The sequence below is a fragment of the Rhinoraja longicauda genome, chromosome 31 (assembly GCF_053455715.1).
Source record: "Rhinoraja longicauda isolate Sanriku21f chromosome 31, sRhiLon1.1, whole genome shotgun sequence".
Classification (NCBI taxonomy): Eukaryota; Metazoa; Chordata; class Chondrichthyes; order Rajiformes; family Arhynchobatidae; genus Rhinoraja; species Rhinoraja longicauda.
In genome coordinates, this window is record NC_135983.1 from 15,584,402 (window position 1) to 15,608,305 (window position 23,904).

General features: G+C 44.3%; 1 protein-coding gene across 4 annotated transcripts in view; it reads left to right on the top strand.

Moving 5' to 3' along the window:
- Positions 1-23,904, top strand: part of sh2d3ca (SH2 domain containing 3Ca) — a 125,989-nt gene that overhangs the window by 80,317 nt on the left and 21,768 nt on the right. Inside the window, exon 1 of one of the 4 annotated variants that reach the window (XM_078425756.1) lies at positions 6,449-6,811. The exons of the other annotated variants lie outside the window; for them this stretch is intronic. Coding sequence (XP_078281882.1) covers positions 6,731-6,811 — 81 coding nt within the window. The 5' untranslated portion in view covers positions 6,449-6,730. Of the gene's footprint in view, positions 1-6,448; positions 6,812-23,904 lie in introns of those variants that run through there. 4 annotated transcript variants of the gene reach the window in all.

Genomic DNA, 23,904 nt, shown 5'->3' on the forward strand with positions numbered 1-23,904 from the left:
GTCAAAAGATACAGTGAGATATAGATCAGCTCCAGAAATGGGCTGTGAAATGCCGGATGGACTTTAATCCGAACGAGTGTGAGATGTTTCACTTTGAGAGGTTGAATGTAAAGCGGGAGTGTACAGTTGATGGCAAGCCCTTCACAGCAATGATGTGCAGATGGATTGCAGAGTCCAAGTTCATAGCTCCCTAAAGGTGGCAACATAAGTAGATAGGGTGCTAACAAGGCATATATGGTATGCCTGTCTTCGTTGCTAGGGCCATTGAATATAAGAATCAGGAAGTCATGATGCAGCTCTATAGGACGTTGGTTAGGCCGCATTTGGAATATTGCATGCAATTCTGGTCACCCCATTACAAGAAAGATATCAAAAGTATGGAGAGGGTGAAGAGGAGGTTTTCCAGAATGCTGCCTGGATTAGAGGGTTTCAACTACAAGGAGAGGTTGGATACACTTGGGTTGTTTTCTCTGGAATGTAGGAGTTTGAGGGGAGACTCGATAGAAGTATTTAAAATTTATGAGAAGTATAGATATGTTAAACAGTCAGAACCTTTACTCCCAGAGTGAAAATGTCCAACACAAGAGGGCATGGCTATAAGGTGAGATGGGGAAAGTTTACTGGAGAAGTGGGGGGTATGGTTTTTGTGCACAGAGGGTGGTGGGGACCTGAAATGCATTGCCTGGGATGGTGGTGGAAGCATATACAATAGTCGTGTTTAATGTATCAGGAGAGAAAGAATGGGTGACGCTGCCTGACCTGCTGAGTTACTCCAGCTTTTTGTGATACCTTCGATTTGCACCAGCATCTGCAGTTATTTTCCTACACATAGTAGTGTTTAAGAGGCTTTTACATAGGCACAAGCAAGTACAGAGAATAAAGGGATATGAATCATGTGCAGGCATAGTTCAACTGGACATCATGTTCAGCATAAACATTGTGGGCTGAAGGGCCCATTCCTGTGCTGTACTGTTCAATGTACGAAATAGGAGAAGATTAATGGAAAAAGAGAGGACAAAATGGTCCCATTGAAAATATTTACTCTCTTTTTGAGGTGAGGTAGTTGTCTCTCGAGGAAAGATTGAGCAGAGTGGGCATAAACCTATAGTTTTGAAGAGGAAATACTGATCCTTGAAATTAAAAAAAAATGTGAGAAGCTAAATGGAGTCAATGCTATGAAGATGTTTCCTTTACTGGGTAACACCAGATTTGCAGTGTACAGTTTCAAAATAAATGATTGACCATTAAGACTGAGTTGAGGAGAAACCTGTCCTCTTAGATGATTGTGAATCTCCAGTATCCTCTACCCAGAGAGCCTGAGATGCTGAGTCATTGAACATATTCAATGCCGAGTTGTTTTAATTATTTAGGAATACAATTATGGGGATTGGGGAGGAATGTGAAGGGTTTGGCCAGAGATCAGATTAGCTATGGTCTTGTTGAAGGGTCTTGTAGTAGACTGATGTGATCATTAAGGACATGCTATTTCCCTCTCTCCCTCAGAATAAAAAAAGATCTGCCAAAAATCTTTATGGAATTAAATGTCTCTTAAGGCATGGCCTTGGATTCCTAAATATAGATGTTTCAATTCGCTGCGGATTGTTCTGACCATGATGCAATGGACTGAAACAGTTCATCCAGCTCATCATGCAGCAGAATCATTAACATGGAATAAGACTAATACCATTGGAGGCAATAAGAATTGGCAGGCAGCATCAACACTCATTCCATTTCATGTACAAAGAAACCATTAGATATCAAGATTTCTAAAGTGGGGCATTGGATTGTAGAAACAAGGAACTGCAGATGTTGGTTTACAAAAAAGACACAAAGTGCTGGATTAACTCAGGTCAGGCACATCACTGGAGAACATGGATAGGCGACATTTCAGGTGGGGACGCTTTTTCAGATTGATTGTGATGGGTGTTGATAAGCAGATGGTTGGACAAAGGCCAGAGATGAAATAAACAAAAGGTGTGAGATGAGGTTAGAAGAGTTGCAAACTGTGAAGTCAGAGGAAGGAATGTAGGTGGACGGGGAGGAAAGAAATGGGTGTGTATCCAGGTGGGACACAGGGAGGGGGGTAGGTATGGGTGCTGGGAAGAAGGGTTTTGGTTAGTTACCTAAATTGGAAAATTCCATATTCACACTGTTGGGTTGTAGGCTACTCAAGCAGAATATGAGATGCTATTCCTCCAGTTTGAGTGTGGCCTCACTCTAGCAATGGATGCGGCCCAGGACAGACAAGACAATATGAGAACAGGAAGATCAGTTAAAATGGTTAGCAATCGGATCCAGTGTTTCTTTGTGATCCAGTGTCAATTGATTGAAAGAAACGGTCGCCGAGTCTGTGCTTGGTCTTGCTGATGTACAGGAGGCCTCATCAGGAACACTGGATGTAGGAGAGGAGGTGCACGTGAACCTCTGTCTCACCTGGAAGGACTGCTGGGGTCTCTGGATGAAGGAGGTATAGGGACGGGTGTTACATCTCCTGCAATTGCAGGGAAAGTACCTGGTGAGGGGGTGGTTGTGATGGAAAGGGATGAGCGAACCAAGGAGTTGCAGAGGGTGCGGTAAAGATTGGTTGTCTTTCCGTTAACACCAGCTGCATACGTTACAATACTGAACTTAATTGAGGGTTTCAAAACTCAAAATAAACGGACTTACAAATATCGGGTATTGTATTAAACAGGCTTGAATTTACCACCAACTTTCTGCTGTTACCAATCATCCAAATAGTTCGTTTTCCACTGGATTGCCACTGGGGACACTGGTGATTGGTAAGGTCCTGCTGGCTACTGAATTATTTGACCTTGGCCGAAGTGCTAATGGATGGCATGTTACAAGGAAACAATCAATCCGATATATATTACAGGGACCAAAGCAAACAGTGTAAAGAGAAACAGGCGTGCTTGTGCCCAGTTGAGCCCGTTTTGGATGCTCTTCTACACTAAGTAAGCTATCCATTTGCATAATAACTAGAAGACCCACAATCTTTTGAGAGAAAGAAGCAGTTTACAATGAATACAACTCATATACTTGTATATAAATCAATTGACACTGGATCACATACATGGAAAAGATGGGGATGTTAGGAAGGTGTTGACAATCACAGTGATTGAGAAAGAACACATTATAAAATGTATGACAAAGGGTGAGTTTACACTATAAGCCTCATTGGAGTAATGCTTCTCCAATCCATGTTACACAGTATTTATATGGATAGTTGCACACTTATATTTTTTGGATAATTTGAACACTCTACTATTGAAGATGCCGCACCTTTTCATGTTGTTACATTTATTATATAAATTACATAACGACAATTATATAATATGACTTGGAATATTCACAACTAAAAGGGTCATTCAATAATCAGTCAATGCAGGCATTGCTGAAGTCAGTGGTGTTGGAACCTTCTTCCATTGTTTCCTTATCCAACTATCATAACCTGCTGATAAACGTTCTATTATCCTCAACTTTTCTCTTGAGGCCAATTATGTGACAGTCATTTTTACTGGATGCTCCCCTCTTTCCAGCTCCAGTTCATTCACCATTGCCAGATCAGGTGGTGAGTCTTTCCTTGTGGTGTAGTAGTCTTCACCCTTTAGGAACTCCATTTCCGAATCCTTTTTACCCACTCACCTGCCTGTTAGTTTCAGTGGAGTTAAAATTCCCCATGAATATTATATTAGATGGGTGGTCTGAATGCTATTGTTTTTGTTATTGATCCTTATGTATTTTCATCTTTTCTAATGTAGATTCACTTTTTGTCTTACTGACATACTGGAATTATTTTACCTCTGCTTGCTTTAATGTTTCACCTTTCCTTTGCTCTGACCATCGTTTCTTTTTTTTAAATCCTACAGTGATTAATTTATACTAATCTATGCACTATACTATATTAAACTTTCCAATCCTTTTTTGTTTTAAACTTAATGTATTTTGGCATATGGACAATTTAACATTATTAACAGGATTTCCTCACACTTTGTTTTAATCACCACTTTACGTTTATTCTTATAACCCTATTTATTCCTGATCTGTGTTAAGACCAACATGTTTTATAGATCAGAATGGCACATCCAAGCAAAGACACAAAATGTCAATTCTCAATTTCTCCCTACAGATACTACTGGCCAGCTGAGTATGTCTAGCATTCTCTGTTTTTTGATGTTACCTTGTATATATTATAGGGAACGTATAACCATAATATATTATAGAAAATTTATCCACTGCATAGAATTGCAACAATACTTCAAATGTTGCATAGAATGATGGAGTTGGAATGTCAAATTACAACTTTATAAAATACTGAATAAACAAGGAACTGTAGATACTGGTTTACAACAAAAAAAAAGACAAAGTGCTGGAGTAACTCATTGGGCCAGGCAGCATCTTGGGAGAACATAGATAGGTAACATTTCAGGTCTGGACCCTTCTTCAGGCTGATTAAAATACTTGTAAGAGGATGTTATTGTTTTGGAATGGGTGTAGAGGAGATTCACCAGGATGTTGCCTGGATTGGAACATTTCAGTTGTAAGGAAAGACTGGATGGGTTGAGATTGTTTCCTTGGAGCAGCAGAGGCTGAGGGGTGACTCGATAGAGGTATTAAAACTACAGGAGGGATAGATAGTGGAAATATTTTCTCATGGTGAGATGTTAAAGTTTCAAGGGGATCTAATGGGGAATTTTTCACACCGAGTGTGAATCTGCTAGGAAGTGGTGGAGGCAGACACTGTCACATTTAACAAGCACCTAGGAGACTACCTGAACTATCAACCCAATGTACCTAAATAGGGATAAATGGGATTAGTGTAGATAAGTACAACGAGTTGCATGGACATAGTGGGCCAAAGGGCCTGCGTCTGAGTATAGGAGCAAAGAGGTCCTTCTGCAGTTGTACAGGGCCCTAGTGAGACCGCACCTGGAGTACTGTGTGCAGTTTTGGTCTCCAAATTTGATGAAGGATATTCTTGCTATTGAGGGCATGCAGCGTAGGTTTCCTAGGTTAATTCCCGGAATGGTGGGACTATCATATGTTAAAAGACTGGAGCGACTAGGCTTGTATACACTGGAATTTAGAAGGATGAGAGGAGATCTTATCGAAACGTATAAGATTATTAAGGGGTTGGACACGTTAGAGGCAGGAAACATGTTCCCAATGTTGGGGGAGTCCAGAACAAGGGGCCACAGTTTAAGAATAAGGGGTAGGCCATTTAGAACTGAGATGAGGAAAAACCTTTTCAGTCAGAGAGTTGTGAATCTGTGGAATTCTCTGCCTCAGAAGGCAGTGGAGGCCAATTCTCTGAATGCATTTAAGAGAGAGCTAGATAGAGCTCTTAAGGATAGCGGAGTCAGGGGGTATGGGGAGAAGGCAGGAACGGGGTACTGATTGAAAATGATCAGCCATGATCACATTGAATGGCGGTGCTGGCTCGAAGGGCCGAATGGCCTCCTCCTGCACCTATTGTCTATTGTAATTTGTGTGCGATTCCCAGCAGTCCTAACCAACTCCAACACTCCCCACGCACACAACCTGCCTTTGCACCTGTCCGAGCGGTCATCCCGAGTTACCCTGGGGATGGAGCTCACCTTCCCCACCCGGACAGGCGGGTTGTGCGATGGGGCAGAGCGATAAGAGCTGAGGGCAGAGAGAGAGAGAGAGAGAGAGAGAGAATAGACAATAGGTGCAGGAGGAGGCCATTCGGCCCTTCGAGCCAGCACCGCCATTCAATGTGATCATGGCTGATCATTCTCAATCAGTACCCAGTTCCATTGGCTTTCTTCACTGCCTGCTGCACTGCATGCTTCCTTTCAGTGACTGATGCACTGGGACACCCAGATCTCGTTGTACGTCCCCTTTTCCTAACTTGACACCATTCAGATAATTCTCTGCCTTCCTATTCTTACCACCAAAGTGGATAACCTCACAGAGTGGGGATGCGGGGAAAGAGCTGGGTGTGGGTACGTGCGAAGAGGGGAGCATGTTTACGCGGGGGTGGGGAGGGAAGCCCCGTTGTGTCTGTACAGACCCCGGCTGCAGACTTGCGTTGATGAGCAGGCTGGCTGGCGAGCGGCTGGCCGGCTGTTCACTCGCCCAAGATGCAGCTAACGCGTGGTGTCTGAATCTGACTGTGGGCACCGCGGGCTGCGAGGCTGCCTGAGCAGAGAGCGGCTGCTTTATCCGCTGTCTTTTCCTGCCCTTTTATATTTGCCACTACCCCCCCCCCCCCCCCCCCCCACCCCTTCCCCGAGAGAACCCGCGGAGTGAGAGCCGAGCTCTTGGCGTCAGCCGGTGCCCGGGGGCAAGGGGGCTGTGGGCTTGCAACCCAGGACAAGTGTTCTGGCTGGGAGTGGCTGGGTGGGTGAGTGGGTGGGTGAGTGGGTGGGTGAACTGAGTTGGACTCGCCCATCCTTCCCCCTCTCCCCTCTCCCCACCTCCATCACCATCAGCTCCCCATCAATTCCCGCTGGGACTTGCTTGCATTTTCATGAGCTGGGAAGCAGCTCCTGACAGTCGTCATTGGCGGTGCCGCGGACTGTCAGGAGGGTGATGCCTAGCAGCATCTCCGGGACTGCGCCAGACCACCCTCTCCCCTCCCCTCCCCTCATCCAGCATCTGTAGATGTGTAACGGGCAGTAATTCAAGCCGAGGGTGTGGGAGGAACCCGGGGGTCAGTTCTTGTTAAGATCCTGGATTACACTCACCCTTGGAGGAAGCGAGAATGACTGACAAGTGCAGTTTGTGGAGCGCGATCTCGGCGGCAGCTTGCTGCTTCTACCGAGGATCCTTCATGCAAGTGCAGGTAAGGAGAACATGAAACACATGCACTGGGTGCAGCTCGCCGGGCTGTGCACGGTCCCCACACGGGAAGGGGTGGATGCCACACCGCGACTTTATGAATGAGATTTGCCAGGTAGTAATTGTAAACTGGTCTAAACGTTCGCTGCTTGCTTTCTACTGAGGGATTCCGTAAGTAATCCCATCGCGTTGGCTTGGTATATACACTTCTACAGATAGCGTTTGAATCAACGACATTATATATTTTACACACAATTAAGATTGAATGTACGGATGGATTACAGTTAAACAAATGGCAGTAAAGGACCTAGCAGAGGCGCCCAGCAGATTGGTTTGTAGACGATGGTACAAGGATGTTAAACATATACATACACAAGCAATTTCTGAAATTACACTTGGGCAATCGGAATCGTTCATGTACAGAGTACCTGGCAGATGAGAGAGGGGTGGACCAGGGTCAAACAGAACAGGCAGATACAGACACTAAATGGTATTCGGAGGGATAGTCACAAGAAATGCAAAGAGACGGAGATTGGAATGATTCAGATCTGGGGAGAAACTGAGACATAACCAAGAACAGGAGACTGGGGTGAAGAGTCGCAATGGGCTGTATGTAGGGAGTGAGACAGAGACATGAAGGGGGGGAGATACGAGCGGACACACACAGTGAGACAATGCTACAACCCAGACCCTCGGGGAAACACAAAGGCACATAGGCTCACAACAGCACACATACTCATGGGGACAGATACAAGGCGGGGGGCAGTGACTGTCTCGGTGCCTGTTCCAGTGTGTGATGGATGTGTTGATCTTCCACGATCAGTTCATGCACTCGGTGATGTAATGCGGTGCCTCTTCCTCGTGTCGTGACCGAGTTCTGCTGGAATTTGAAATATGGCCCGTGTACCATGTTCACAGTCTGATAGCAGTCAGAAATGTTTCAGGCCCCAGTCGGTTTCTTGATGCTGGCTCAGACCAGGTCGGTCACGATTAAAGTCTAGGTTTCATGCTCGGTGTTGATCAAAGCACCGTTCATTCAATACCGGCCAAGGCAGTAGTGAATAATGAAGTGAGCTAACTCGGAGGAGTATTGCATTTCCAGGATTCCACCGCACTATTCCTTGCCTCCCTCTCCCCCCCCCCCCCCCTAACCTCCGCCTTAACACAAGTGGAGACGAAGGGGCATCGTAAATGGGCTGGTTTACAAACAACTAAACACAGCAAGTTGCTGGCAGTGGGAGGTGGTGGTTACCAAACAAGAGACCCTCCAGTTGAGTCCTCATCCCCCTGCGTTGGGCAGCTTTATATCGAAACACAAAGGGAGGAACTCTGCGGGCCAGGCAGCATCTGTGGGGGGGGATGGACAACGTTTCGGGCCACAGCCCGCTGAGTTCCTCCAACACTTCGTGCTTTGCTCAAGATCCCAGCATCTGCAGTTCCTTCTGTCTCTACTTCAATTTCTGGTCCGGTCAAGAACACATTCAGCCAGAGCTGGATAATTGGATGGATGTTCCCTCCCTGGTTAAAGGATGACACTCGGAGGGTGATCAGCAGCGAGATAAAGCACCAGGGACCTGCGCTCCCTCATGCGGGGATCTATGAACCAGTCCCCCCCGCCCCTACTTGGCACAAGAAACAGACTTGGAGGAAGTAGTTCGGAGCAATTCCAGTAAGACAGCACTTGTCACATCAGGACCGAGTGAGTGTAAAAAGCACGCTCATTCGGAGAGATGAATATAGGATGCGTGCTTTGGAGATTCTGGCATGATGTAAGGACAGGTGTGGTGTGGTGTGGGGAAAGTGCGAAGCAGGCGGATGCTCTGTGGCTTCCTTGTAATGTGACTGAGCGAATGACGGCGTGGGGCAGCTGGATGAACGTGGGGATTGAAAACACTGTTCAATAACATATTCCATTCTTCCTGCGCTAGTATATTCTATATAAATATAACGCTAAATGCTTTACTTTCGTTTTATTAAGGATTCTGATGACGACTGTTGTCCTCCAGTGCCTGACAAATAACAATTCTCTAAGGTCATCGTTGGAGTGACCAACATCACAAGCACGTCTGCTCGTTCCTTACAAAGAAAGCCTAAATTCAGAGATTGACTCCCAGTCCATGATTGAGAATACTGATCTTTGCCCATTTCCTTGCCCAGAGGCCACGTACCTAACTAACCCTGCCTAGGAAATACCTGTTCACGGCGGAATCTGTTCAGTGTAACAATTGCCCTTGGTCAAACCCCACAATGCTGGTGTTAATGTTTATGGGCTATTTCATCACAGGATCTTCGTCCCAATTACACTCAGATGCGTTTTCAAGGAAGGATCAGCGGTGACAACAGTCTACTCGCTTCCCTTCTCCAATCTATCACCAAAATACACACACAAACACACACTCTACTCAACACAGATTAGGAATTGAGCAGATATATCTGCTTCTCAATGATTCACTCCATCAGCAGTATATTTGTAAATCGGCCCGAGGGGGGGTTTTGGAAGATGTACTGCAAATTAACGTATTTGCATTGTAATCTCGTTCTTTCTAAATGTGTTCCTTATAATTGCAACGTGCACTGCACATTATTTTTTTTGCTCCAGGAAAACATTATCCGCTTTATTGATCACACATTGAAATGCAGACACTTAGCCACTCACACGCCATTTCAGGCTCCATTGGAAACCCCCGACCTCATTCAGAGAGAACGACTACATCGCTGTCTCCCTGCCGCCTCTCCCCCACACCCACGCTGCCTTTAACCGCACAGCAGTAAGTTCTAAAAAGTTTCCAAAAATTGACCTGCGGAAATGAATTCACACGTAAAGTGAAGATAAAAATCTGAATTCTCGTGGAAGTACAATAGTACAAAAGTACAATGGGAAGTAACGTTTCCAATCCATTTCAGGCACGCTGGGATCAATTCATTTACAATGTGATGGAACTGGACAATATTCTAGGCTGGCCATTCCAATATATGTTTTTTTATAGCACAGAGGCAAGGCTCTTTAAATTAGTTGCCAGAACATCATTTTGTTCCCAATTTTAAATACGGTGCTGAGCACTTCAATATAATTCACTTTCACTTCCACAGAACTGGTGTCCATTTCAATCATCGGGGAGAAAATAAAGGTGTTCAAATGATAACAGAAACTGCCTCTGAAAAGATTACGTAACCAAGAAACATCGATGTGCAGTTTCGGTCCAATAGACGAGTCAGGTGCCGGGTAGAGAGAGACCCATTACAATAACAGACGATCATCTCTGTTGAAACAGCGATTGAGAAATGGCACGATGCTCATTTAGCTCCTCATTGCCGGCAATGGTTTATAATCTTCATTGAAACACCCAAAGCAAAAACAGATATAAAAACACAATCAGCTATGCGATTGTAGCGGGGAATCGTGATTTTTTTTGTTTTGTTGTTTTTGCTGCGTGTAATAATTCCTCCCTTTTTAGAGTACGGAGAGGTTGAAATCTAGCATCTGTGGAATTCTCTGCCTCAGAAGGCAGTGGAGGCCAATTCTCTGAATGCATTCAAGAGAGAGCTAGATAGAGCTCTTAAGGATAGCGGAGTCAGGGGGTATGGGGAGAAGGCAGGAACGGATTGAGAATGATCAGCCATGATCACATTGAATGGCGGTGCTGGCTCGAAGGGCCGAATGGCCTCCTCCTGCACCTATTGTCTATTGTCTATAGCCACTTCTGAACTGGGAATGCGCTGCCCCTGAGGAACCAAACTCACTGACAAGTTTCGAAAGGGATTGTGACAAATACTCGGGGCGGGAGATAATGGCAGAGAGGTGGATAAACAAAAGATTGCCGGGGGTGGGGAGTGGTTGGACGGAATTGGACGGGCCGAACTGTCTCTAGTGAGAAGTGAAATGCACACTGTTCATTTCTCGAATCCCCAAATGTTTATTAAGAAAATAACTGCAGATGCTGGTACAAATCGAAGGTATTTATTCACAAAATGCTGGAGTAACTCAGCAGGTCAGGCAGCATCTCAGGAGAGAAGGAATGGGTGACGTTTCGAAGGGTCTCGACCCGAAACGTCACCCATTCCTTCTCTCCTGAGATGCTGCCTGACCTGCTGAGTTACTCCAGCATTTTGTGAATAAATACCCAAATGTTTATTGGGCTATTTCCTCACTATTGAGTCACTGGTGTAACTCAGTTTTTTTTTTACACATCGTGTTGGGTAAATAGTGTCTGCCACACTCAAAATCGAAAAGAGCATGTTTTAAAAAATATATTGGATCCAAAGTCCGATTTAAGGCAAATAAATTGCAAAAAAATGTTTAAAAATTCTGGAGGTAATCTGCCCTTCTAAAATAGACACACAATGCTGGAGTAACTCAGTGGACTAGGCAGCATCTCTGAGACTCAGATATGCTGCTTGTTCCGCTGAGTTACTCCAGCATTTTGTGTCTATCTTTGGTGTAAACCAGCATCTGCAGTTCCTTCCTACACATTTCGTCTACCATTGTCTTTCTGCCCGTAACAGACATTCTTTAAACCGTGCGGGGAAGAAAGGCAAACATGACTGAAGGTCGGTGCAAGCAGCTGTACCGTGTTATCACTGCACCAACCAGAGCTTTTCCTTTGTGGTAGCGGTTACATCATTTCTGGCCAATAGCACCCCTTCCCGATGACATCTACAGCAAAAAAAGAGCCCGTTGACAGAGAGAATCCTTAACCTTTTCAGTGCCAGAGTCTAAACTCCCGTTCTCCCTGTCACTGGATATGGTGGGCTTCGACTTCCTCGCTTAATATTACATTTCCAGTGTCCAGTCCAATGTACCAATGTCCACAGAGAGTTGTGAATCTGTGGAATTCTCTGCCTCAGAAGGCAGTGGAGGCCAATTCTCTGAATGCATTCAAGAGAGAGCTAGATAGAGCTCTTAAGGATAGCGGAGTCAGGGGGTACGGGGAGAAGGCAGGAACGGGGTACTGATTGAGAATGATCAGCCATGATCACATTGAATGGCGGTGCTGGCTCTAAGGGCCGAATGGCCTCCTCCTGCACCTACTGTCTAATGTCTACCCTTCCCCACACCTCCCCTTGCATGCCCGAAGCCAAATAGATAGCGTAGGAAGGAATTACACATGCTGGTTTACACCAAAGATGGACAGGCTGCCTGCCACTGTATGTTTCTTTTTTTTCCTAATCAGATGTACAGCACTTTGGTCAACGTGGGTTGTTTTTAAATGTGCTATACAAATAAAATTGACTTGACTTGACTTGACAAAATGCTGGAGTAGACTCAGCGGGTCAGGCAGCATCTCTGCAGAAAAGGGTCTCTGAAGTGTCTGAAGAAGGGTCTCGACTCGAAACATCACCTATTCATTTTCTCCAGAGATGCTGCCTGACCCTCTGAGATACTCCAACATTTTGAGCCAAATAGACAGTGTTTGAGAGATGTTTGAATGCTGAAGGCACCAATAAGGAATCCAATTTATACATGGAGCCGTACAGCATAGAAACAGGTCCTTCAGCTCAACTTGTTCATGACTATCAAGATACCACATCCAAACTAGTTTGACGTTTTAACAGCATGCGTTTGGCCCATATCCGTTGAAACCTTTCCCATCCATGTTCCTGCCCCAATGTCTTTCAACTGTTGTAATTCCACTGACAGCTTAGTCAATATACCCACCACCCCTTGTGTTGAAAAAAGTTGCCCCTCAAGTTCCTACAAATCTTTTCCCTCTCACCTTAAACCTATGATCCCTGATTCTTGATTCCGCAAACCTGGGAAAAGACTGTGAATTCACCCTCGCCCCACCCCTCATGATTTTATGCACCTCAGCCTCTAGCACTCCAAGGAATAAAGTCCGAGCCTGCTCAACCTCCCCCTGCACATCAGGACCCTGATTAGTCACTGCTGCATGGGGTTAACCTCAAGTGAGCTGAAGACTGGAACTTAACAGTTCATCTTGGTTTGGTTGAGTTTGTGACTGAAGACAGTCCAGGATGAGTTTGTGTGTGAGGACAGTCCAGGATTTTATCTTACACTTTAAGATGACGTGACTCGTTTAGTGACTGTTTTTCATGCTGGTGCAGTGTTGTCAGTCTGTGTGCTCCCATTCGCTGCTGAGCTGTGACGTCAGTGCTGGAGGATTAATTGCTCCTGCACCAGGCTTGCAGATTTATGAAGAAATTATTTGCTGCTCATTACCGGCAAATTCAGTGTCCTGTATATTATCAATTTTGTTAATCGTTTGTTCCATTTTTACATTTTCTAGCTCAAGTAGTTGAGAATTTGTGATCGGAAGCTGTGTTGATATCAGGCATCCACTACACATGACATCTATATATTAGTGAGTGGCTCGGTGGTCTCAGCAGGGACAGAGTGTGTGTGTGTGTGGGGAGGGAGGGAGGAATCTGCAGACAGTCCCTGCACAGACTCCTGAGAGGAAGAGGTAGTTGTGTTTAAGCCCAATTACAAGTTGCGCTTGGTTGCAGAGACCAGTTTGTCCTGTTGCTCATCACCTTCCCCCTCACGTTTTCACCAACGCTCTCTGGACAAACACAACAGAAGCTCCAAAGTGGCCGTTTCTTTGTTTCTTTCTCCTTTGCAAATCCTACAGGATTTCATTCTTTGTCCAGGGAGTAGCACTTTCATCTCGTTTGTCGATTCTAATCTATTGCAGAGATTCGAATACATAATGTCGACTGATGATGAACAACCTTTCTGTGGGGAGGGGCAGATTTTACAGTGCAAACCACATCTGAGGGCCAATCACAAGAATCTCATTTTGTTTTAATTGTATATAACGAGATGGATATTTTTAGAAACATTTATACACTGGTGCCATGGCACCATCTCATTGATCCACTCGCTCCCACAATGCTGGTTTCTCTAGTGATTGCTCCTTCATCCCTCAGCGTCCTGTGCTCCGAGACATGCCTACCCAACCTCTCCCCAAAGCACAGGCTCCACATGCGAATTGACCCTGCTGCAGGGATAAACCGAGAATGAGTTGCAGACTGGAAATTAATTACCTCACAGTTCAGTTCGGTTTGGTTTAAAGCTGTGTTTGAGTTTGTGATTGTTACCTTGAAAACATGTTTTGTCTACTTGCTGCCCAGTTATTGCCCCCTAGCATTGAGTTTCACCCAGGGACACAGATCTGGGCTCAGGAACGCCACAAGGACATAGAATGTGGGAACGGTGGACACATCTAGTGGACAGATTGCGGCCTATATGCCATCCATTTTCCCCTATGGATTCAGGATGACACTTCAGTGCCGTTCTGAAGGTGTGCAGCAGTGTCAGTCCTTCAGATGAGAAATTAAACCAAGATAGTCATCAAAGACATAATCATCCTTTAACAAGATGACCAAGGTAATCCTGAGTGTTTTAGTTTTCAGAGATACAGCGTGGAAACAGGCCCTTCGGATCACCAAGTCCACACCAACCATCAATCACCCATACACTAGTTCTATGTTGTCCCACTTTTTCATCCTATACCCTGGGGGGAAATTTACAGAAGCCAATTAACCCACAAACCTGCACGTCATTGGAATGTAGAAGAAAACCGGGGCACCCGGAGAAAGCCCATGCAGTCACAGGGAGAACTTACAAACTCCGCACAAACAGCACCCATTGTCAATATGGAACTCGGGGTCTCTGGCACTCTGAGGCATCAACTCTATTGCTGCGTACATTCTAGCTAATGTTTGTCTCTTCACCAACATTAATGAAAACAATTGGTTTGTCATGATCACATTCCAGTTTGTGGGAAATTTTGGCAAATTTCCTTCTGTACAATGTAGAGGTGTAGAGGTCGCAAAATATATTATAATGCATCTAAATCTTTCTTTGAATGAGGTGACAATAAAGCCAAAGGTTTCCCATGGTGATTTTTCTCCAATCATATTTCTATTGAGCTGTTGGAAATGGCAGCATGCCATTTCAGCGCTAAACATAGCTGTCTTTTCTTCTCGCTGTAAAACAACTCCAATTGGAATTCATCTGGGAGCAAGGGGCTGGTCTCTGCAGTGAAAGGTAACAGGATCCGGCCTCTGACCCCATTAACTGTTCCATCTCAGGACAGTGAAGGTCAGTGGTGGCGTCAGAAAGGTCACAACTAGAAAACCAGGTTGGTCTGCTGTTTCCCAGTTACAGTTTAGGTCAATATTAATCTGTTCAGGGTTCAGAGAATCACACTGTGTGATGTGTAAAGGCTGTTTGTATTGGTTAGAATAGGTCGTAACCTTAATTTCAACTACCACAAGTGACTGAGAAAAGCCAAACAGTAAAAAAAAACCTTTCAGAACTGAATTCCTGAGGTGATTATTCTGGGCTCTGCAAATTTGCCCGATTGAATTGTGCTTGCAATCCTTTTTAATCATGGAATGTTGAACCCAGTGGTACAACCAAGACTTGCCTTCAGAGTGGAATTCTCAGCTTTATAATGGGGAGCCATATTATTAAATGATGTTTATCATGTTGTATTATAATTGGCAGCCTTATCATCAGAGATGGGTGCATCAGACTGGTGCAGTCAGAACTGTTGTCACAAGAGCATTATAACTGGGAGCCTCATCAGCATGGATGTGGCAGGCATTGTTATAACTGAGTGTCTCATCATCAATGCAATGTAGCGTAATATTATCGAGAATTCTGCAGTAGATGTGAAAACACTGGTCCATTCGGCCGCCAATAGGATAAGGTTTCACTATGTAGATGCAGGGTGTTGTTAAATAGATACTTACATTTCATTATCTGAGCTACTGGGGAAATATACACAGGCTGGAGAAGTAAATGTGGCTCTTGTCTTTACTAAAAACATGACCTTTGCCAATGTTGCTCATTCATTAATTCATCATTCGGGTGGGCACCTTTTGTGCTAGTGTCTAGATAGTGAGTATCATCTGGAGATAAAGTATGTCAAACTGAAACCAACATCATCCAATGTCATCCATTCGTACGATCATGAGCAAAACCCTGGATTGCATTCTACCAAGCTGGAATCCTACCATTTCCTTCAACCTCTCCTTCTCTCCGCTTTTGTTATACCAGGGCAGCTGTGACTAACTGAAACTCTATCACTTTCTCCCTGGTGGAATCTTGCTAAGTTAGAATAGACCAATAATGAAATCTGGGATCTTTTTGCACACAGGAGATGCATTGCAGAAGAATAATCTGTAGCATTCTGATGTTTCTGTAATTTCACTTAATGTCTGGGTGAAATAGTATTATCCCTGGTAATTGCTTTAATTTGGAAGCTATAGCTTTTATAGGCAAAGAATATTCCTAATTTAATTAGTTGGAGTTGTTTTTTTATTATCATGTGTACTGAGATAAAGTGAAAAACGTTGTCCTGCCTGCTATTCTGTCAAAACATACCACGCATGAGTACAATCGAACCACATACAAGTACTTGGAGAAGAGATTTAAAAGAGTAAAAGGATTGTCACGGATGATAATGGACCCTCTGCTGGGAACAGCGGGCTAACGGTTGCCACACTCTGGCGCTTAGTAGAATAGAGGGAAAAGTAATTTTTACTGACATAATCCTCAAAATGATCAGACAAATGAGTTCTCGTGGTTCCGATTTTCTAAAGAATCTGGCGATCCTCATCTATCTGTTCCTTGGAGGGTACAGACCATAATTGACACTGACTGAGCATTCTTTACAAACATCAACTCTATTTTGATAAAGCAGACATCATTTCAGGTTTAGCACGACCAGTTGAATATTCATTAGTTCATTTTGCACCAAAGTGATGTGTTGAATCACACTTGGTAAATCACATTCCAAAGCCACTTCTACATATTTTATAGACTGCAGTTGATTGTGAGGTTATTATGGTAATTGCATTATCCTCCTTCATGCTTAACTTGAACCCTGGCAATTTCAGATGTGATGGAAATCATTCTCTCAAATCATGGGATTTGATATGAGTTGATGGCTGAATATCATTAATATTCTAAATGGTGGATCTTGGTTGTGGGAAGGATGATCAGTGAAGTACCACTTAGGACAGGCTGAAGTTAGACCCTGAATGAGCAAACCTTGTGATTAATCCAGAAAACGTAAAATGCTATTCTGAGTTTAATGGGCACTTCATGCATTATTGAAAAGGCAAAAAGCACTGCTGGAGTCCAGCAGAGTTTAGGCATAAGAAATGTAAGCTGCTTATATTTCAGTAAGTGACTCACCATCGATGCATCAAAAACACTTCCCGTAAAATGTGTTCACAACCAGCAGTGCTATTATGCAGATTCTATTAACAGGTTATTGATTTTACACTGTTTCTGGAGGCAGTTCACTGGAACAGAAAGGAGAAATATCCATTGGTGAGATTAACTAGAAATGTCAGGAAGGCTTTGGTAATACAGCCCCTCAGGTTCCCATTGGTGTCCCTGCTCCTCATGATCTCAACTGTACCCCAGTCCCTGTCCTCCCCCCCCCCCTCATTGGCCTGCTACCCACCTAAGTTATTCTCTGCAACAAATGTGTTCACCTAACGCAACATCTTTCTCCTTCACACCAGTACGAGTGGACACCGTGTCCTTGGTCTCCACCACCAATGCCCCAGTGACTGTCCGATCCCTATGTTCATGTTACCTCCTGGATCATACTTGGCATAGCCCACATTCATGCTGCCCTTTACTCTTGCATCCTCGACTATATGCTCATGGTGTTCCAGCTCCCTCTGTGTATTTTCAAGCTTGCTAATCCCATGTCTTCTTGCTGCCTGCCCCCCTTGCCGCTACTCTTACTATTGATGACCCCATGTTTTCTTTGTACCCCCCTTCTCCCCCCACCACCACTGTATTGGTCATTGCTCCATGTTCTTGATGTTCCCAACATTTCTTACTCCAAAACCCAGGTTATATTTTTGTTCCTCACCATCCCACGTCATTGCTTCCCACTACAAGGATTCTTTTTGTACCTCTCTGTTTTGAACATTTCTGTTTTGAAACTCCGCTCCACTTCAGCGGAAAAGCCGAGTGAAAATAGAAGACTTGTAGGAGGTACAAAGGTCCTACAAGGTTCAAAATGGATAATTTTCTAGGCAGATTACAGTAACATCTCACATCTACCCATACTACAATCTGAGTCAAGTTGTCGGGCGCTCCCTACTTTTCAGTACTTCACAAGGAAATGTTTAGTTGGAGCGGTGGGTTGTGGGGTGGTGGATGGGGATTAACAGTGCAGTTATGGATAAGGAGAAGTGGATTGCCAGGGACATAGAAATGGATGGCCAGGAACATTAGGGACACACCCAACCAAGCCAGCCTTTGGCAGTGTGGATTCCACAAAAAATGTACATCAGCCACTTCGGAGCACAAACATATTGGAAACTAATCAAATGGGACTAGTTTAGATGGGGCATCTTTGTCAGCATGGGCGAGTTGGGCCAAAGGGTCTGTTCCTGTGCTGTCTGACTTTAAATCATCCTTGGCCTTAGAACTGCCGAGGAAGATCGGGCAATGGTGTGAATAGGTGATGGGGGGAATCTCCTGTTGTAGATGTATCCCAGATTTGGTTTACCTCCATGTTTAGTCACTGTGAGGCTCATGCAGTGAGAAGGAATGGAATTGATGAGAGGATGGAGATTTGATATGGAACACCCCTCGCATTTGATTTGATTATAACCTGCTCCTGGCCACACAGTGTCAGATGTTATGCTATCTTTAACATTTGTAGTTTAAAGTATAGGCGTGATAAAACCGTGGTTACACCTGAGAAACCAAAGGCTTCCTGCAGCTTTAGAATACCAAGCCCGTTCCTTAATAAAATGTGCTTGCCCCCCTCGCTCTGTGCACAGGACTGGTAGGGACAATATGTCAATGCTGTAAATCACCATGGTCCCAATGCTTTACTGCAACTTCCTGCCATTGTCGCCTGCCTTACATTGTGTGTCTATCTCTTTTCATAGACAAGTATACTCAGACACACCCACATCGGCACAAACACAAGCATGTAGATAGACACACACACACACATATAAACTCATTCGAATCTGCATAACACTCATGCTGAAACCTAGAACATAAATGAGCCAATTTCCTGCTTCGTAATTCAATGACTGTCGCTGTTCAATCCTTTTACTTCACCACGATTAATTATGGACCTTAGGCATTTGAGCATATTTTTTTCCCCCCTGCCTCTCTGATCATTCTGTATCTCAGCCACGGTGGGGAAGGTGCAGGTGAGCTGTGTGCAGGGGAATAGATGGGGAAGTGCCCACTGAAAGCTTGCAGTCAAACGCATTGTGAGGAGCTGCAGCTGAACTAGACATTACCTCATCTCCCTGTAGCCTCACGGGCACCAAGCACTGAGGGGGAGGGGTAGAGAGAGATAGAGAGAGAGAGATAGAGAGATAGATAGAGAGAGAGAGAGAGCCGCATCAATCCAGGCTGCCCGAGTGATAATAAAAACTAATCTCAATCAATCGGCATGATTAATATTTCGATCAGCAGCAAACACAATAATATACCTTTTGCAGCATTTAACGTTCAATTTTCCCATAATTTATGTTCAGTGTAAAAAAAAAATGCACAGCTATAAATGTAAAATGTAAATAAGCTGCTTTAAATAAAAATGGGATAATAAAAACGAAGGAGAGATTGACTTCATAAGTTTAAAACAAACCGATGGTGATATTACTAATCTCCTGCTGCTGTTGTGGGTCTGGAATGTGGTTTCCTTTGGCCTTCTCTCCCTCCTCTCCCCTGGATTTACCCACCGAGCTTTCGTCCTACTTTGTCCCCAGTTCACCCTCAACCAAATGACTGAAATGGTTATCGTCTCACTGATTCACGGGTGTGCAAATTCAGTTCCTCCAAGATTACACTTCAGAATTATTTTGTTGGCTGTCGGGGACTTGAGGGTCCCCTTGAAAGGCACCATTCAAATAAAAGGTTGTCCTTTCTACAGACACCACCCAACATGCTCGCTGTCGAGGCAATTCATGGAATAAATGGGACTCTAATTAGGGAATAACATTCCTCTGTACCCTTAACTACAGGCTCGAGTCCCACCTCCCATATGGTCCCATAAGCTATGAATTAGAGCTGTGTTCGACAGTATATGGTAATGAATGCTGAACTGCAAAGGCACATCATTAACCAGAGCATGTAATTATCAGCATTGTGTTCTCTTATTTAGTCTTGCCCCTGATTGTGAAGACACAAGGAGAGAGGCAAGCTGATAAACAATTAATTAGAGCTTATAATTAAAAGCACTAGGAATATTAAAACTGTTCAAATATGTTATCGGGGAGACAGCAAGATATCATCAGTCGGAGATCATTAAATGTTCATCATTTCAAAACAGGACAGATTTAGGGCGGTAGAGTTGCTGCCTTACAGCGAATGCAGCGCTGCAGACTCGGGTTCGGTCCTGACTGCAGGCGCCGTCTGTACGGAGTTTGTACGTTCTCCCCGTGACCTGCGTGGGTTTTCTCCAAGATCTTCGGTTTCCTCCCACACTCCAAAGACGTACAGGTATGTAGGTTAATTGGCCTGGTAAATGTAAAAGATTGTCCCTAATGGGTATAGGATGGTGTTAATATGCGGGGATCACAGGTCGGCGCGGACCCGGTGGGCAGAAAAGGCCTGTTTCCGCGCTGTATCTCCAAACTAAACTAAATGAAAAGATTAAAAAGATGGGTGCAGGTTTTGCAGCACAAAGTTGACAGTTCTATCCTGCTGCACAGTCTCATGTGCATGTCACATCTGATGATTCAAGATGACACAAAGCTGAGTGACAGTGTGTGCCGTCAGGATGATGCACAGAGGCCCCAGGGGTATTGGGAGGTAAGCAAAAGGGCAAGGACATGGCAGAAAATGTGAAGGCATCCTTGTTGATATCAATAAATAAAAGATAGATAAAATATATTTGTTAAGTTGTGAGAGATTGAAAGGTTGGTGTTCAGAGTCTGAAGAAGGGTCCCAACCTGAAACATCGCCTGTCCTTTCCCTCCACAGATGATGCCTCCACTGTGTTCCTCCAGCAGTTTGTTTGTTTTTTGCTCAGGTGTTCAAGGCACCTGGGTGTCTATGCCCATGAAATACGGCTTGTTGAGACAGAAAGCAAGCAGGGGGGCAAATGGTATATTATGTGCCACTTCAGTCTGAAGAAGGGTCTCGACCCGAAACGTCACCCATTCCTTCTCTCCCGAGATGCTGCCCGACCTGCTGAGTTACCCCAGCATTTTGTGAATAAATACCTTCGATTTGTATCAGCATCTGCAGTTATTTTCTTATACTATTATGTACAGTACTGGTCTCCCCAGAGGAAGCACTACAAGATCTCACCAGATTGATACCTGGGAGTTTGTTCTATTAGGAGAGATTTAGTAGACTAGGCCTACACTCTCTCCTTTAAAAGAGTGAGGGATAAATATACAAAATCATTACATGGCTTGACAGGGTAGAGTCATTGAACTATACACTACGGAAATAGGACCTTCGAGTCAACTTGTTCACATGCCGACCAAGTGCCTAACCAAGGTAGTACCACTCGCCTGCTCCTGACCCATACCCCTCCAAACTTTTCCAATCCATGTACCTTCCAAATGTCTTTAAATGTTGTAATTCTACCACTTCCTCTGGCAGCTCATTGCATATATCCATGTGTGAAAAAGTTGCCCCTCAGTTCTTGATAAATCTTTCCCTTCTCACTTTAAACTCATGTCCCCAGGTTCACGATCCCAACTCTGGATAAAAGACTGCGGTTATTCACTTTATCTAAGCCCCTAGTGATTTTCTACAGCTCTATCAGGTCACGCAGCAGCTTCCAATACTCTGAGGGAAAAAGACACAATCCATCGAGCCTCCCCTCATAACTCCAGACCTAACAACATCCTTGAATCTTTCTTGCACATTTACCAGTTTAATAACAGCCTTCCTTTAACAGGGCAACCAGATCTGTACAAAGCACTCCAAAATCCTAACTCCTGCACCCAGTGATTTGAACGATGAAGGCAAGTGTGCAAATACTCTTCACCACCCCGTCTATTGGTCTTCACTTTTGTGGAACTATGATATTGTGGCATCCAGCCGCACACTATGTAAACCGCTGAGATCTCGTGACATTGGGACGCAGCTGATACCAGGCATCGTTCTATTGTTCAAAATCCATGCTTATAGTATTGGCTTCATTCAAGCTGGCCTTACACAGCTGGCTGCCTGCCAAAAGGTAAGGCTGCTGGGAAGATTATTTTTTCAGAGAAGAATAACAATAATCATCCTGACAGCACCTGCAACCACGTTGCATCTTTATGCAATAAAACATCCTTGAAGGAACATAATCAGGTAAAATACCATGCTAATGGGCAATGACCAAGAACTTGGGCAATGAGGTGTCTCGTAAGTTACTTTCTAAATGAGGAAAGAAAGCTGAAATGTTGAGAAAGGGAATCTTCGGGTGAAATCTGAGCTTTGTTAGAGTGTTGTAGGAAATGGCTTTGCACAAGAGATTAACGTTGGAGAAATGCAATCACGGAGAGCTGGAGAAAGTTACACTGTTAAAGTCAGGTACATCAGAGTCGGAAGAAGGGTCTCGACCCAAAACCTCGCCTATCCATGTTCTCCAGAGATGCTGCCTGACCTGCCGAATTACTCCAGCACTCTGTGAAACCTCGCCTATCCATGTTCTCCAGAGATGCTGCCTGACCTGCCGAATTACTCCAGCACTCCTGTCCTTTTGTGTATTATCCGGCGTCTGCAGTTCTTTGTTTCTAAATTTGAGATGATGACAATTTATAAACGTAGGTGAGTGACTTGCTTTCAATCCTCTGTTTTATAATATATGAAGTTTAATTCCAGAGTCGAACTAAACCACAAAATGCTGGAATTACTCAGCGGGTCAAGCAGCATCCACGAGATAGATTTCTAGTTTGGGTTTTTTTCTGCACCTGCAACATTTCGCTTTTGTAATTTCCTTGGTGGATTTATTTAGTTCTTGGTCTGTTTTGAGCCCATCTGTTTCTCATCCCATTCATTTATTTGCTCCCATCCCGCCTTAAAAGCACCACTTTGGGCCAGAGCTAGGCCGTAAGAAGTGCTCACGGCAATGAACTACGCTGACTGTCTCTTTCCGGGAATCACTACTGTGCCTTAGCTTTGATGGGACTTGCTCTCCTTCTAGCCTTAATGTTTCTTTCAGTTCCATTTCCACTCCCACTCCTCTCATTTTGTCTTTTCTCCTGTTTTGTCCGCTTGCTCATGTATGTCTTCCCCCTTTTTTGTCTTATTCTCTGTCTCACGGTCTTGTAACTAAGCCTTTCTCAATTTGTGTAAAGTCCTTCTTCACATCATCTCTCCCCCTTTGTCTTCCTGTCCTTGGAACCGGCAGTTTAAACCTTACATTGTACCAGTGCCCCAGGGAATCTCGAAGAGCAGAGTAAAAATATAATATGACATCACCAGCTGACCTGCATCAGCACCGCGGTGTGTGTGTGTGTGTATCTGCAGTTGCAATAGCAGAACACATCGAATTAGCACAAAGGAATCAAAAGCAATTTCACACAGACAAACCCTCCAGGGCTGGCTAGTAAATTAGGAGGAAACAGAATGAGTTTGGAAAAAAGCTATCACCATGATCATGAGCACAGGTGGGGTTCATTATAAGAATATTTTAACCTTCACATTATATGAATTGACTGCTAAACCTCAGTCACATATATAGCACGGCCCTCACTTCACCACTCCCTCATATACCACACCTCACATATTACTGTTTACCACACCACACTCATTCCGTAGAGTACATCCCTCATCACACTGTCCAAAGGAACATGTCTCCACTTACACCCTAACCTCCAGCTATATTTAAAAAGCTGCTTGAAACTTCTCTTCATGGTGACAAGCACAGATGCAATAAAGTCCGTGGCAAACTCAGATGAGATCATTGAAGCAAAATGGCCATTGGACACACTTTGAAGTACTCTCTCCCCACAAAAGATAGTGACGTATTGAATTTTCCGAAGTGTAAGACAACATGTTCCACTGGGGAGCTTTATTTGGGACACATTCTTGGTTATTTGTCATGCTTCATGTTAAAACGTATGACAGATACCGGAAAATATTCATCTCTCCCTGCCATATTGCACCTTGATATATTGGCACTA